At 48.8% G+C, this 13,245-nt stretch overlaps 2 protein-coding genes across 2 annotated transcripts; one reads left to right on the forward strand and one right to left on the reverse strand.

Annotated features, from left to right (window-relative positions):
* Positions 1–1,032: 1,032 nt before the first annotated feature.
* LOC6601903 (kinesin-like protein KIF23) lies at positions 1,033–4,579 on the forward strand. The gene is made up of 6 exons (XM_002026916.2): positions 1,033–1,043; positions 1,104–1,856; positions 1,917–2,466; positions 2,528–2,849; positions 2,918–3,465; positions 3,541–4,579. The coding sequence occupies exons 1-6, from the start codon at positions 1,033–1,035 to the stop codon at positions 4,018–4,020; spliced, it is 2,664 nt and encodes an 887-aa protein (XP_002026952.2). The 3' UTR covers positions 4,021–4,579.
* Positions 4,580–5,505: 926 nt separating this feature from the next.
* On the reverse strand, positions 5,506–12,568 carry LOC6601904 (F-box/WD repeat-containing protein 7). The gene is made up of 8 exons (XM_026993519.1): positions 12,485–12,568; positions 9,117–10,677; positions 7,047–8,957; positions 6,802–6,983; positions 6,511–6,736; positions 6,228–6,438; positions 5,990–6,161; positions 5,506–5,922 (listed from the first exon to the last, which is right to left on the reverse strand). Exons 2-8 carry the CDS (start codon positions 10,569–10,571, stop codon positions 5,811–5,813), a joined length of 4,269 nt encoding a protein of 1,422 aa, XP_026849320.1. The 5' UTR covers positions 10,572–10,677; positions 12,485–12,568; the 3' UTR covers positions 5,506–5,810.
* Positions 12,569–13,245: the final 677 nt, after the last annotated feature.

A 13,245-nucleotide genomic window follows, 5' to 3' on the forward strand; every position in this document is an offset into this window, starting at 1 on the left:
ATTTCAAAACTTTGCCCCGCCCACTTCCGCCCCCAAAAAGAGCGAAAATCTGTGGCATCCACACAATTCAAAGATACGAGAAAACTGAAAACGCAGAATCGTAGAGGATGACTATATGTTCTAGAGTGTAAAATCTGAACCAGATCGTATAATTATTATAACCAGTACGAAAATCTGGGGCATCCACAAATCTCAGAGACTATTAAGGCTGGAGTAACCAAATTTGGTATCCACACTCCTTTTAGATCTCACTATAAAACGTATACATATCTCAAAATTTCGCCCCACCCCTTTCCACAAAGGACGAAAATCTGTTGCATCCATAATATTGCAGATTCGAGAAAACTAAAAACGCACAATCATAGAGAATAACCATATCTATCCGGTTGCTGAATTTGGATCAGATCGGATCATTTTTATAGCCAAAAGGAACAAATCAATTTGCAGTGGCTACGCATCGCCCGACGTCACGCTCAGATTGATTTTCTGCCTTTCTCTCACGCACTCTTTGTCGTGTCGTTCAATTTAGCGGCGTCTGCCGGAGGAGATCCATACTGACTAAGTATCGGGTATAAATGTAGAGTTGCGGTTTCCGCAGAAACTCACAACGTTCCCCCTCGTTTTGTTTGTTTTGATTGACCTATTTCGATACTTGTTTTTTGTTTAACTTATTTCGCTAAAACCTCTTTTTACGCAAAATGCAATAAAAGCAAATATTAAGAATGCACCAGTTAAATAGAAAATTGATTCATTATTCGGATAAAATTATGTGGACATGGCTGAGTGCTCTATTTAGCTAATAATATTCCACGGAATATCAAAAACGAGCAATATGTATAACAGAACTTGACTTCGTCAGTATATTTACGGTATATTTTGGTATATTTCTGAGCGTCGGTCACACTGCGCAACACTCAAACGAAGCGTGGCGTCGCTTGGCGCTGGAATTTTGAAGCTAACGTGAATTTTGTGAAGAAAAACAGAACATAAACAACATTCGGCGGTCAATTGCGTGGGAAATAATTTATTAGAATGAAAGCAGTGTAAGTAGAATGTGAAACCTTAAAAGCGCGATGAAATAGATACAAGAGGGACTTTTGCAGATCACGAACTCCGATGCGCGTCCCCAAGACACCGCGAGTGCATCAAACGACAGAGAAGCACCGTCGGGAGACGTCCGAAAAGGCAAAAGATCCGGTGAATGTGTTCTGCCGAGTCCGCCCGCTCCAATCGGATGGGGACCTCACTTCTCTGCGGGTGAAGAGCTCCACAACAATCGCATTAAATCCGCATGATCAGCTGCTGCAGCACCACAAACAGAACGGCGCCCAGCGCGAGATACAGTACATATTCAAGCACGTCTTTCAATCGGATGCTACGCAGCAGGATGTGTTCGCGTCCGTGGCCCAGCCACTGGTCGAGAACCTGGTGCGTGGCCGGAACAGTTTGCTATTCACCTACGGCGTCACGGGCAGCGGCAAGACGTACACAATGACGGGCAACCTGAGACATCGCGGCATAATGCCCCGATGCCTAGATGTGCTCTTTCGCACCATATCCGATTTTCAGGCCAAGAAGTTTGTCTTCAAGCCGGACAAGTTGAATGGCTTCGAGATTCTGTCCGAGGAGGATGCGCTGCTAGAACGGCAACATGAGATGAATCAACGCTTTGCCGGTTCCGGTCGCTTCGCGTACCGAAACAAGGACTCGGATCCGGAGATCGCCTCCCAAGCGTCGGTGGAGCCAATGCCTCTGCTGGGCCTCGACGAAGACAATATGTATTCGGTGTTTGTCACCTACGTAGAAATTTACAACAACAGTGTGTATGATCTTCTAGAGGACTCGGGCATACAGAAGTAAGTGGGATATCCTTCAAGTGTTCACGTATGTAATCCTCTGTTTCCTCTCCCTTGCAGGACTTTGCAAAGCAAAATCATTCGCGAGGATGCCCATCATCACATGTTCGTCCATGGCGTCACCGAGGTGGAAGTTAAAACGGTGGAGGATGCCCTCGAGGTCTTTCAAATGGGACAAAAGAAAAAGCGCATGGGTCACACGGTCTTGAATGCCGAGTCCAGCCGCAGCCACTCGGTGTTTAACATTCGCCTCGTCCAGGCCCCCACCGACAACCAGGGCGAGAATGTTGTCCAGGACAGGCAAAAAATCACAGTGAGCCAGCTGTCCCTGGTAGATCTGGCCGGCAGTGAGCGCTCCTCGCGCACCAAGAACACTGGGGTGCGACTTCGCGAGGCTGGGAACATCAACAACTCGCTGATGACGCTCCGGACATGCCTCGAGTATCTGCGCGAGAATCAGCAGGCGGCCATCAATGGCTTTTCCCATAAGAAGATACCATATCGCGACTCCAAGATCACGCACATGTTTAAGAATTACTTTGACGGCGAGGGGCAGGTGTCCATGATTGTATGCATCAATCCTAGAATGGAGGACTATGATGAGAATATGGTAGGTGGAGAATTCGCCGGTTGATTTATTTTGCTCCAAATTCCCTTTTTTCCATTTGCAGCAAGTTATGAAGTTTGCCGAGATGACTCAGGAAGTGCAAATAGCTCGGGCAACGCCCATTAAAACGGACTTGGGCCTAACGCCAGGCCGCCGGAAGGCCAACAAGCTGTTCAAGATAGCTGTCAAAAATCTGAACGAGCTGGGCATGTCCGAGGCCAAGGACCTGAAGGTGGATGTGGGCTTGGTCTACAGTCTGGGACCCGACTTTCCCCTCTGCCAAGTGGACAGCCCTGAGGCGGAGGTTAAGATCCAGGAGCTCATGCATTACCTGGAGCAGCGGATTGAGAAGCGGAAGAGGCTGCGCGCCAATTTGGATATTAAATGTGAGTCCTATAGCCTCCGCTCCTCCAAAAAGGGTGCCCATCCTTATTCATTTTGCATGTACTCCTAGGCGACAATTTTCGCCAGATGCTAATGAACTTGGACCGCGACAACTTGCAGCTGAGCACGGAGCTGGCTTCCCTCAAGGCCGTCTACAAGCAGGAGCGCGAGCGCAGCTTCGCCTTGGAGAAGAAGGTGCGCATTCACGAGAGCTCCATCGACGTGCTGAACAATACGCTGACCAAGCGCGACAGGCAGATCGAGGAGCTGACATTCAAGCTGAATGAGAAGGAGAATCTCCTGACCCAAACGGAGCACGAGAAGGAGAAGCAGAAGAAAAAGTTCAGCTCCAAAATGGCCGTGGAGTCGGATAAGAACAAGCGGGAGCTCGAGATAAAGCTCCGTCAGCAACGGGAGAAACTGCATGAACGGATGCGCATCAAGGACGAGAAACTTCGCCTGGTTTCGAATATCATACGATCCGAGGATCTGCCGAGCATGCCGCGCTCGCAGAGCTCGGAAGATTTACTCAACGAGAAGGATCGCGGCCCATTCACAGCTCGAACGGAGTCATCTGTGCCGGCCACGCGAACAGACATCTATGCCACGCCCCGACATGTAAGCCAGTACTTATCCTTCCGCTCTGTGAACTTTAATCTAGTATCTATTCGCATTCCCACCCCTCCCAACCAGGGCGTGGCAGCTGCCAACAATCGCCATCGACGGTCGCGTTCAGCTGGCGACAAATGGCTGGAGCATCGTGCAGCCAATCCCGTGCCACTCGGCACTATTATGCAGCCCTTTCTGAAGAATCGCAAGTCGGTTACCAAGCTGACGGACATGAAGACGCTGACCGAACACGGCGCCAACAAATACTGTCTCGTCTCCCAGGAGGCCGACACGGACGGGGATGTGGAGACGAAACTGTACAAGGGCAATGTTATACCCACATGTGGCGGCGGCGCCCAGGTGGTGTTCAACGATATCGAGTGTCTCAAGCAGAAGTCGCCCGTGCATTCGCCAACGCGAAAGCGTCCCAGCAATGGCACGATGTCGGCTCTGGGCGTTGCCAGCGCCCTGCCCAGCACGGTCACCTCCATCACCGTCCAGGATGTGGCCTCGCGTTGCAACCTCGGCATCGAGGGGCACAGCAACAAGAAGACAAAGATCTAGAGCTCGTCCTGTAATTCTTGAACATGCATTTCCATTTCCATTTAGTTTTACTTTTTTTTTCTAGTTAACGTAACTACTAAAATTATTGATTACTAGCCTTTAAAGTTGAAAAGTTAAAGTTAACTGCAATTAAAACCAAGTAAATAATCTGTATAAATATTCGCACATCGATGAATTCTAAACCTCGCAACTGAACTTATTGCTGTGGGAGCACACACCAGTGGAAGGAGTGCGAAGAGTGCGTCCATTCATAGGTTTATAATAAATAGTTGTACTGCAAAGTATTCAATATTTCTCGTATGCATATCCCTTGCTATGCCCCTTGATTATTATATGAACAATTAAAGTAGAAGAAGCAAATATACATATGTATTATGCTGGTATTAACTATTATTTTTTTTTATTGTTATTCCTGCGTTTATTCAATGCTTAAACCGATAGAATTTATTGAAATACATACGGTACCGTTTTACACATACATATTTGTAGATTAATTTCAATTACTAATAAATCAGTCTATAATTAAAATATATGTTTTTCGCTTAATGATTTCATGTATGTATGTATGAATGTATGTATGTGTTTGTGTGTATGTGTGGGTGTGAGCTGCTCTTCACAAGAGTATACTACGGGATGACTCTTTTCTTTCGGTTATATATATATATGTATATATATACGGCAATTGTGGCAGGTTCCTGGCAGATGAGGAATTGTATTCAGAATCGAATGAAGGCGCGCTCCCACATGATATTTGGAAGGCAATTTTGTTGAATCAGCCGTCGAATCGAATTAAACCCAATTAAATAATTAAAACATTGATACATGGATACATAAAGTACAATTCTATATGGGGTACAGTCAAAACAAAAAACGGAAACGAAACGACAACTAAATTTGTAACATTATCAACGGCACCAAAACTCAAATCAAGTGCAAACCAAGTGCGTAAATTAGCAAATATTAACATATACATCATTCATCATTCATTATTATCGTAATCATGAATCCATCTTTAAATTCAAATTAAACAAATACCAATTTAATCAATATAAAGCTGTGTGTGTGTGTTTTTCATTAACGAAACGTTCTTCTGCCTTTCACTTTCGGGGCTCAACTCAAAGATATTTCTCTTCTTCAGCTGTAACTGTAACTTTATACTTAAGATGATTTTGTAATACGTAATATTATAATATTATTTTCAAGCCGTTTCAGACAGACGCGACCTACTCCGTATGCTGTTTATCGATCTTATATATATATATATATGTATGGTATATATGTATGTATGTATGTTATGTATGTATATAATCGTACCTAAAACTAAGGAGCAAAAAAAATTATTCTACGGTGGAAAACGAATTTTAGCTATAAAGCAAACGTTAATTAAAAGAAAAAAAATTATTAACAATTATCTCTCTCCGCTCTTATCCGCACAGCCACAGCCACAGCCACACCCCCCCTCCCTCTCCCACTCACCCAATCTGTTCGTGTATGTGTGTGTTTTGTGTGCGTGCGGTGTGTGTGTGTATGTGTGTGTTAGCAGCTGCATTTTAGTTGGCAAGGCAAGCGATAACATTTACGTTACGTTATGGATTCACCCATCCGCTGCATGTGTATCTCTGATGTTTAAATGATTGTTGCTGTTGCTGTGGATGTTGTTGTTGTGAATGGATTGTGGCTTTAAATGTATTGTTGTTTGTTGCATGAGTGAAATCTCGATTGAAGCTGCTCCCGGTACCAAGACGGATCACCAGACGTGGTCGCTGCATCTGCAGCCGATTGAGTGGCTCCTATGAACACTTGACACAAGCGCCCTCCACATCAAAGTCAAGGACCATAAGCTTCGTTTCCTCCGTCCCATTGCGTGAGCCAACCGCACAAATCAGTTTCGTATCATTTGCCCTGAAAGTATTACATGATTACAGATAGGATCCTCTTTCAAGCGATATTATAGGGGGAAAAACCTTACCTAATGCGCCACACAACACCGCCGGAGCCACCCGAATCCAAGGCCACAAGATTGCGTATAAAATCACCCGTCTTCACATCCCACAACTTGACAGTGCCATCATCCGAACTCGTGACCACAAATCGCGAATTGAACTGCAGACAGGTGACCGCAGACTGATGCTTGTTGGGACCTTTGGAAAGCGAAATTGAAAGCAGAATTAGCTGGGATTCTTAAGATTCTCAGCCATGTCCCATACCCGACAGCGTTTGCAGACATTGTCCAGTTGTGATGTCCCACACTTTGACGGTGGAATCGGCATTGCCAGACACGAGTATATTCTGTCGGAGCTCCATGCCAGACGTGAGGCTCTGATGGCCCATCAGAGTGTGCTTGCAATTGCCCGTCTCCGCATCCCACACACGAATGGACGTGTCCAACGAGCCCGACACCACATGGACACCGTCGAACTGAAGGGGAAATTAAAGTATAATTAGACCAAGCTCATCGATAGGCCGTGGACCTTCGAATCTTTATTGTACCTGCAGTGAGTAGACACGATTGGTATGTCCCTGCAGCGTGTGGAGACACTCCTGTCGCTCTGGATGCCAGATCTTGACCATGTAATCGTACGCTCCGGACACAATAAGCTTTCCATCGTATTGTACACAACGCACGGCAGCCAGGTGGCCAACCAGGACATGCAGACAGGAGCCCAATTCAATGTCCCAGACCCGCAAAGTGGCATCTCGGGACCCACTGACCACCCTGAAAAAACAATAAGCGAAACAGGAATTAGTTAGAGCTTCAGAGATTTGATTGCTTCCACTTACTTATTGCCATGCAGATGCATGCATCGCACTGTGGACGTGTGCCCCTGGAGTGTGTGGACACAGGCCCCGCTGTCCATATCCCAGACCTTCAGAGTGCGATCCGTACTGCCCGAGATGATGATATTCCCCGACATTTGCGAGGACCAAACACCACCAGTGTGGCCCACCAGTGTGCGTAGGCACTAAAGAAAAAGATCACATCAAACCAGAGCTCAGGGAGCATTCATAAATTAAGAGTCACTTACCTTTCCATTGACTGCAGACCACACCTTGAGGGTGTTGTCGTCGGAGCCGGACACAATGCGATTGCCAGAGAACTGCAGGCATGTGATGACATGATCGTCGTGGCCCTTGAGCACCTTGGGCTTGCGCACGGGCCGCGAGCGCCAGTTCATCTCGATGATGTGCTGCCGCATATAGGCGGCCTTCCACGGCGATGAAATGGGCGGCATGTTGCCATCTCGTCCCCGTTTCGGTCGATCGCTGCGCGATTCCGTCTGTATCTGGCCCTTGCGGCACTTCTCCTTCCATAAAAGATTGTCGTCGCAGAGGAAGCGCCAGCTGCGACATGTCTGGGCAGCCCGCAGCAGATCCTTAGGCTCCAGGTAGGAGAGCACCAGCAGGGCTATCTCCCGGGGCAGAAGCGAGATGAAGTCCCGCTGGAACTGTGGCTCGATCACCTTCATCATGTGACGCACCTGCGAGGGATCGCAATGGTCGATCAGACGATCGACGGCCAGTAGCCGCTCCACATGGGACCAGCGCTGGAATTGCTGCAGCCAATGGTGCAGCTCGGGCGGCGGATTGTCACGGGCAGACACCCCGCGCGGTGTACGACGCCCTATCGGTGTTGTGGCGCACGCATTGGACACCACCAGCGATGGCGTAATTGACAGCACCGCTGTTGGCCCTATGTGCTGGGACGACGAGCGCGGTGTGGAAGCAAAATCGTAGGCAATCCGCTTGCGGCAATTATCGCCGACCATCCCACCGCTGGCCGAGATGGTCATGGCGTAATCGCAGCCCTCGAGAATGCGCGTTTCGTTGTATTTGCGCTTCCGCTGCTGAGAAATCAATGACCCGGTATTGGCCAATGCGGAGGAGCCGCCATCGCAAATGGCCGAGGAGGATGTGGACAAGGAGATGGGCTCGTCGTACTCTACTGGCTCCATGTCATAGGGCTCACTGAGGCTGCCGTTGCTTCCGCTGCTATAGCCACTATTACCGTTCTGGCACGTGCAAATCTCCTCCAAGTCCGAGTTGTTCTCCTCATCGCAGTTGAACCACGACTCGTCGCCATCTCCTGGCTCGATCAGACCCCCATCCACCACGTTGTTGTTATTGTTATTGCTGTTGTTGGCTCCTGCCCCGGCTGCGGCGCCCTCTTCGACCACAACCTCCAGGACAATGACATCGTTGGAGCCATTGCGTCTTTGTCGAGTGACCAATGCATGAGCTGCAGCGCCGCCCGTTGCCTTTGATACACCGGCAACGCCACCGCAGCCTGGAAGGCGCGCGAATAGGCGTTCCTGTGTCTGGGCACTGGCGTTCACTTGGCGCGCCGCCTTTGATGGGGCCACGTACTCGCACCGCATTGTGCCGCTCGATGTCGAAGAGGAGGATCCTGATGCTGAAGTGGACGTCGAGGCCTGTGGGGCATCATCGGCATCGGCCGACCCGGAGCAGGCCGGTGTAGATGATGTTGTGGAGTGTAAAGCGTATGTGCGGCCGCCATCCTGAGAGGTCTGGGAGCCCACAGAGCTGAAGGAGATGGACTGGGATGATGATGATGATGATGATGATGCACTAGGTTTCTCCTCCTGCTCCTGACAGTTCAAAGTGGATGTAGATGTAGATGTGGCTATGGTTGGGGCATCATTCGAATTGGTATTGGTGAACACATCTGTTCGAGCAGCTCCCGTACAGCTGGTGCCCGCCGCTTCTGACTGCGACAGCGCCATGGTGGATTTGCTATTCTGGCTGCAGCTGCTACTGATGGACGCTACCGCCGCTGTTCCCGTCGTTCCCGCCGTCCCCGCTGATATAGATGTGCCCATTGTGGATCCCAGATTCAGTTTGGCAGTGGACTTGCTCAGCCGGCTGTTGGTATACTTGCGGCTGCTCGTTGGAGTCGTCGATAGATCCTTGTATGTGCACTAAACAGATATGAAACGGATTCATTGGGTTAACTCAGGGATGATGAACAGTCCGAGGGGATACACAAAACAGTATTCTCTGTGGAGAACACGCTCCCTCTCCCTCTTTCTGAGACTAACTTTTTGACTCCTTTTCTGATAACTTGATAAATTACTCACCTTGCTATCTGAGGATACAGTGCGTCCGTTGCTGCCGCTGGGCCAATCATCGCTGCTGCTGTTGCTGCTGGTGACTCCACCGCTTCCGCCGACACCTGCTCCTGCTCCTGTTCCGCCTCCAGCCACGGACTTGATCAGACTTAGATTCAATTTGTTCCGACTCAACAGGGAGCTGGTGCGCAGAATGATGCCGCCAGTGAGACGCTGCTCTGTCTCAAAGTCGCGCCGCTCTATCAGATCCATCGACTGAATGTCTGCCTTGGACAGGGGCTGGGTGTTGCCGTTGGAGCTGCAGCTGGATGTAGATGTGGAGGCCTCTTCCTGCGCCCCACCTGATGCCGCTGATGCAGCAGATGTGGCAGATGCGGCTGGCGAGGGATTCGACGAGGCATTGGCTGTGAGACTCATCTGCTTCAGCCGCACGGACATCAGCCTATCGTGGAGTGATGTGTATGTGGTGGCATCGTCTGCCTCCGGCCGGCTATCGTCGGAGTTGCCTGGCTCAGACTTGGTTCCTCTTGGATGTGGATGTGCTGCCGCCTGATGCTGGTCCTCCAGCTGATCCTCGCCAAGCAAAAATTCGTCGCTCAAGCGCTTCGGTTTGCCGACCACCTGATCGCCGAACTCTGAAGGGACATCGGTCCCATCGAGCACTTGGCCATTGTGGCCGGGATGGGGATGCGGCAGAGCCTCCTCTACGACGGGAGTCTCGAGGAAGATCTTGGAGCCATCGGCCGTCATGATGGTGCCATCGGGCAGGGCCATTTGTGATGTGTTGGGGCAGTCGATGCCAGCCGCAATGTCTTCTACGTCCTCATAATCGTCCTCGATCAGCTCCTCTTCATCGTCCTCTTCCTCATCCTCCACATCTGCCTCCACATCCTCCACGTCCTCCACATCCTCCTCCTCATCCTCGTCATCATCATCGTCGTCGTTTATAAGGCAGACAATGGGCGGCATCTCACTATCATTGAAGAAGCCTCCACGACTGTGCTCGGAGGAGGGATGGTCATCGTCGTTAATGGTGTCCGTGGAGGAGCTATCATCCACGGCCACTACCACGCCAACTGTGGATGCCGGCCTTGTGCTGGTGGGCAGTGAGTTGGAAGAGCTAATCTCAAAGGTCTCCAGCACCCCGGAGGTACTTGACTCATCGTCCAGCACTACGGCGAAGCCATGCTGAGAATTCGACGACACGCACACGTCCTCCACATCCTCCCTCAGAGTTGACATAGATAAAAATGCTGATACAGCTGCTCCTGCCTGCTGGCTGGTAGTAGCCGTCGCCTTAGTCGTCGTCGTCGTTGCCGTTGCCGTGGCCGTCGCTGCCGCCGCCTGACTCTTCAGTTCAATGTGCTGGCCGCTGACCGACGATGGGATCGACGCCGGAGTACCCTCCTCCTCTGCACTGGCCAAGGAATTCCTGCTAGCAACTGGAGGACATCCTTGTTCCATAATAATACTTGACGAGCATCCAAAAACAAAACGGGGCAGCGCGCTTTAACAGTTTACCAGCTCGCTGTTGGTGGCTGTGGGCTGCTCTGCTGCTTCTCTCCCTCTCCTGCAAAGAGAACGATGGTCAGTATTCAGTACAGTGTTCCCTATAAGGGCATAAGGGCAAAGAGGGGAAAAGGAGCACGTTGATGCCGTAGATTAGCATTCCATATTGCTAACTTTTAGTAGGGCCTTCTGCCACTACTACAATTTATAGCTACTTCCTATATTATATATTACGTCAATTTCAATGCTTATCCTTTGTGCTCGGGAAGAACTCCAAAAATTCCCACGCAACAAGATTGCAAAACAAAAAAAAAACCAAGAGAAGAGAAATTAAATGAAAAGCAGTGGGAAAAATTTTTGTGCAAGCAGCCGCCGCCGCCGACGACGTTGTCGTTAAAACTCGAAAAAGGAAATCACAAAAGTGCATCGGATCGGGGATCGGCGGAAGAGGCTAAAACGGCGCGAAGTAGAATGGGAAAAAGAAGACGAAACGGGTATTACAACAAAAAGAAGACACTCACTGACACACACACATTGGAACGCACACACATATGCAGTACAGTAAGAGGCAGGTAGGCAAGCGGCAGAGCAGGGCAGGCGGCAGGCAGCAGCACAAAGGTATTGTGGATAAGAGATGGCGAGAGAGCCAGAAGTAACGGACGTAAGAAGAAGAAGCAACAGCAAAGATACACAACAGCGGCAGCAGCAACAACAACAACGCGTACACCTTGCAATTCAAGCCGCTATCTTTTCCCTCCGCCTGGGACTGGCTTGGCGAGAGCAAGCAGATCGTCGTCGTCGTCTCGTGTATCTCGTGCCTTGTCTGTCACACAGCATCACCAGGGAGAGCCAGGGAACCAACCAAAGACCGATCGCACACAAACACACGCACACACAAAAGCGTGTAGAAAAAGGGATCTTTGTTGGTCGAGCAGAAAAGAGAGGAAGGGGCAGGGGCAGCGGCAGGGGCAGGGAGCGCAGCCATTGCAAGGCAGCATCAGCATCCGCAGCGAACAAAAGGGGCGATCACAAAGGAATTTTCAGCAGCGCTCCTGCTGTTGCATCACTCGCAACAACAGACAACAGAAGATCAGATGTGCAGAGGTATTCTCGGGAATATATTTTCCTTCTTTCTCTTCCCACCCTTCGGCGTTTGGCTGTTGACCTCCACCCAAAAAACAAAAAAAAAAAAAAACGTTGCTTAGGGTCTTCGGGGTCTCTGCTTTCATGCCGTATTTATTCAGTCTGTTTTACATTTACCTGTGCCGCAGGATAGCCAATACCGCAGCACATTTTCGATGCGCCCAAAGAATTTTTTAGCCACGGGTGGAGTCGTCATTATCATTGCTCCCTAAATACGCACAAACACATGTGTATAAATGTCATGCATGCATATAAGTTGGTAGATAATACCAGTAGCTATGATAAATCCAATATTTAGTTTGCCAATTTAATAGTTTTTACTGCATTTCCTTCTTAATTCCTGGCCCTAACCCCACTTTTCTGCACCTGCACTGCAGCACTGGTGATGGAGGAGAGCGAGCCAGCCAGCCCCATAATTCGTGGAGCAAACAACAAAAGAAAAATGTGAACATTGTTGTACACACAGACACACATACACACGCATACAGAGCAAATGTCACGACATCCACGAGAAAAGTTTGCTGCGATATCCCTTCTATAAATTACTTTTGAAATGTTCTCCAAAGCAAATTGAGTCTGTACAACAGTCCCAAGCCATGGCGACAGTTGAAATTTGGTTAAATTATTTAACTATTCCATTCGAAATTTTTTGCGTTTAGCCCACTCACACACACGCACGCACATAGAGTTACACGGGGCACACGTTTAATCGTATTTCCACATACTTCTTTGTGCCGTTGCTCCGGGGGAGTGTTGTAAAATCTAGTGTGGCACCGTTTTAACCTTACTTTGTTTATTTAATTTTAAGAAACATAAATTTATTTGGACAGACGAAAAAAATTAATGACTCGAGCCTGCCTTGTATTAATTATCGATATACGAGACCATCATCTCGAAGACAGCACAGGTATCGCAAGAAAAGCCTATCGATGTTGTCGTTATGGGCATATGACACTAGACTTTGCTAGCTGACTAACAGTCTTATGGGCGTAAGCATTAGACTTTGTCAACTTTGTTGCGAAGAGAGAGACAGCATGAGAGACTAACGTAAGAACTTAGTGTTCGTAGTCGTCTACAGATACGTGTCCCAGCTATCAATCGAAGAACTGAGGCACTATATCTGTTTTTTTCCAACGCACACAGGCAGCCAGCTATCAAAATTGGATCTGAAAAGTGTATCCATGTATCGTTTCTGCCGCAGCACTGCTTAGTGTTGTTAAGGTAAAACAACAACAGAGGCTTATGGGAAAGCATGAAGTAAGCATGCATTAGCTGGAATTTGCTGGGAGCAGAGCAGCAGCAGTAGATATAATCGATAGTTATTACACTTTTCATTTTGGACTGATAACTGGAGCTGCGGCTGGAAAGGGGTTAGCAACACTAACTTATCGTTGCATCTTATCGTTTGTAGCAAAGTCCAATGAAGTCTAATGTCATACGCCCATTAGCAGTTCGTGTAATGTCATACGGCCATAAACAATGCAAT

Source organism: Drosophila persimilis, unplaced genomic scaffold (genome assembly GCF_003286085.1).
Source record: "Drosophila persimilis strain 14011-0111.01,24,50 unplaced genomic scaffold, DperRS2 tig00000856-arrow-arrow-pilon, whole genome shotgun sequence".
Lineage (NCBI taxonomy): Eukaryota > Metazoa > Arthropoda > Insecta > Diptera > Drosophilidae > Drosophila > Drosophila persimilis.

What these genes read in the sequence shown, in the direction of transcription:
- LOC6601903 (XM_002026916.2), top strand. An exon ending in AGGACTATGATGAGAATATG is followed by an intron (nt 2,467 to 2,527) that starts GTAGGTGGAGAA and finishes TTCCATTTGCAG; the next exon opens with CAAGTTATGAAGTTTGCCGA. An exon ending in TCTATGCCACGCCCCGACAT is followed by an intron (nt 3,466 to 3,540) that starts GTAAGCCAGTAC and finishes CCTCCCAACCAG; the next exon opens with GGCGTGGCAGCTGCCAACAA.
- LOC6601904 (XM_026993519.1), bottom strand. Translation starts at nt 10,571, where the DNA reads ATGGAACAAGGATGTCCTCCAGTTGCTAGCAGGAATTCCTTGGCCAGT. An exon ending in ATGCATCTGCATGGCAATAA is followed by an intron (nt 6,737 to 6,801) that starts GTAAGTGGAAGC and finishes TTGTTTTTTCAG; the next exon opens with GGTGGTCAGTGGGTCCCGAG. An exon ending in ATCGTGTCTACTCACTGCAG is followed by an intron (nt 6,439 to 6,510) that starts GTACAATAAAGA and finishes TTTCCCCTTCAG; the next exon opens with TTCGACGGTGTCCATGTGGT.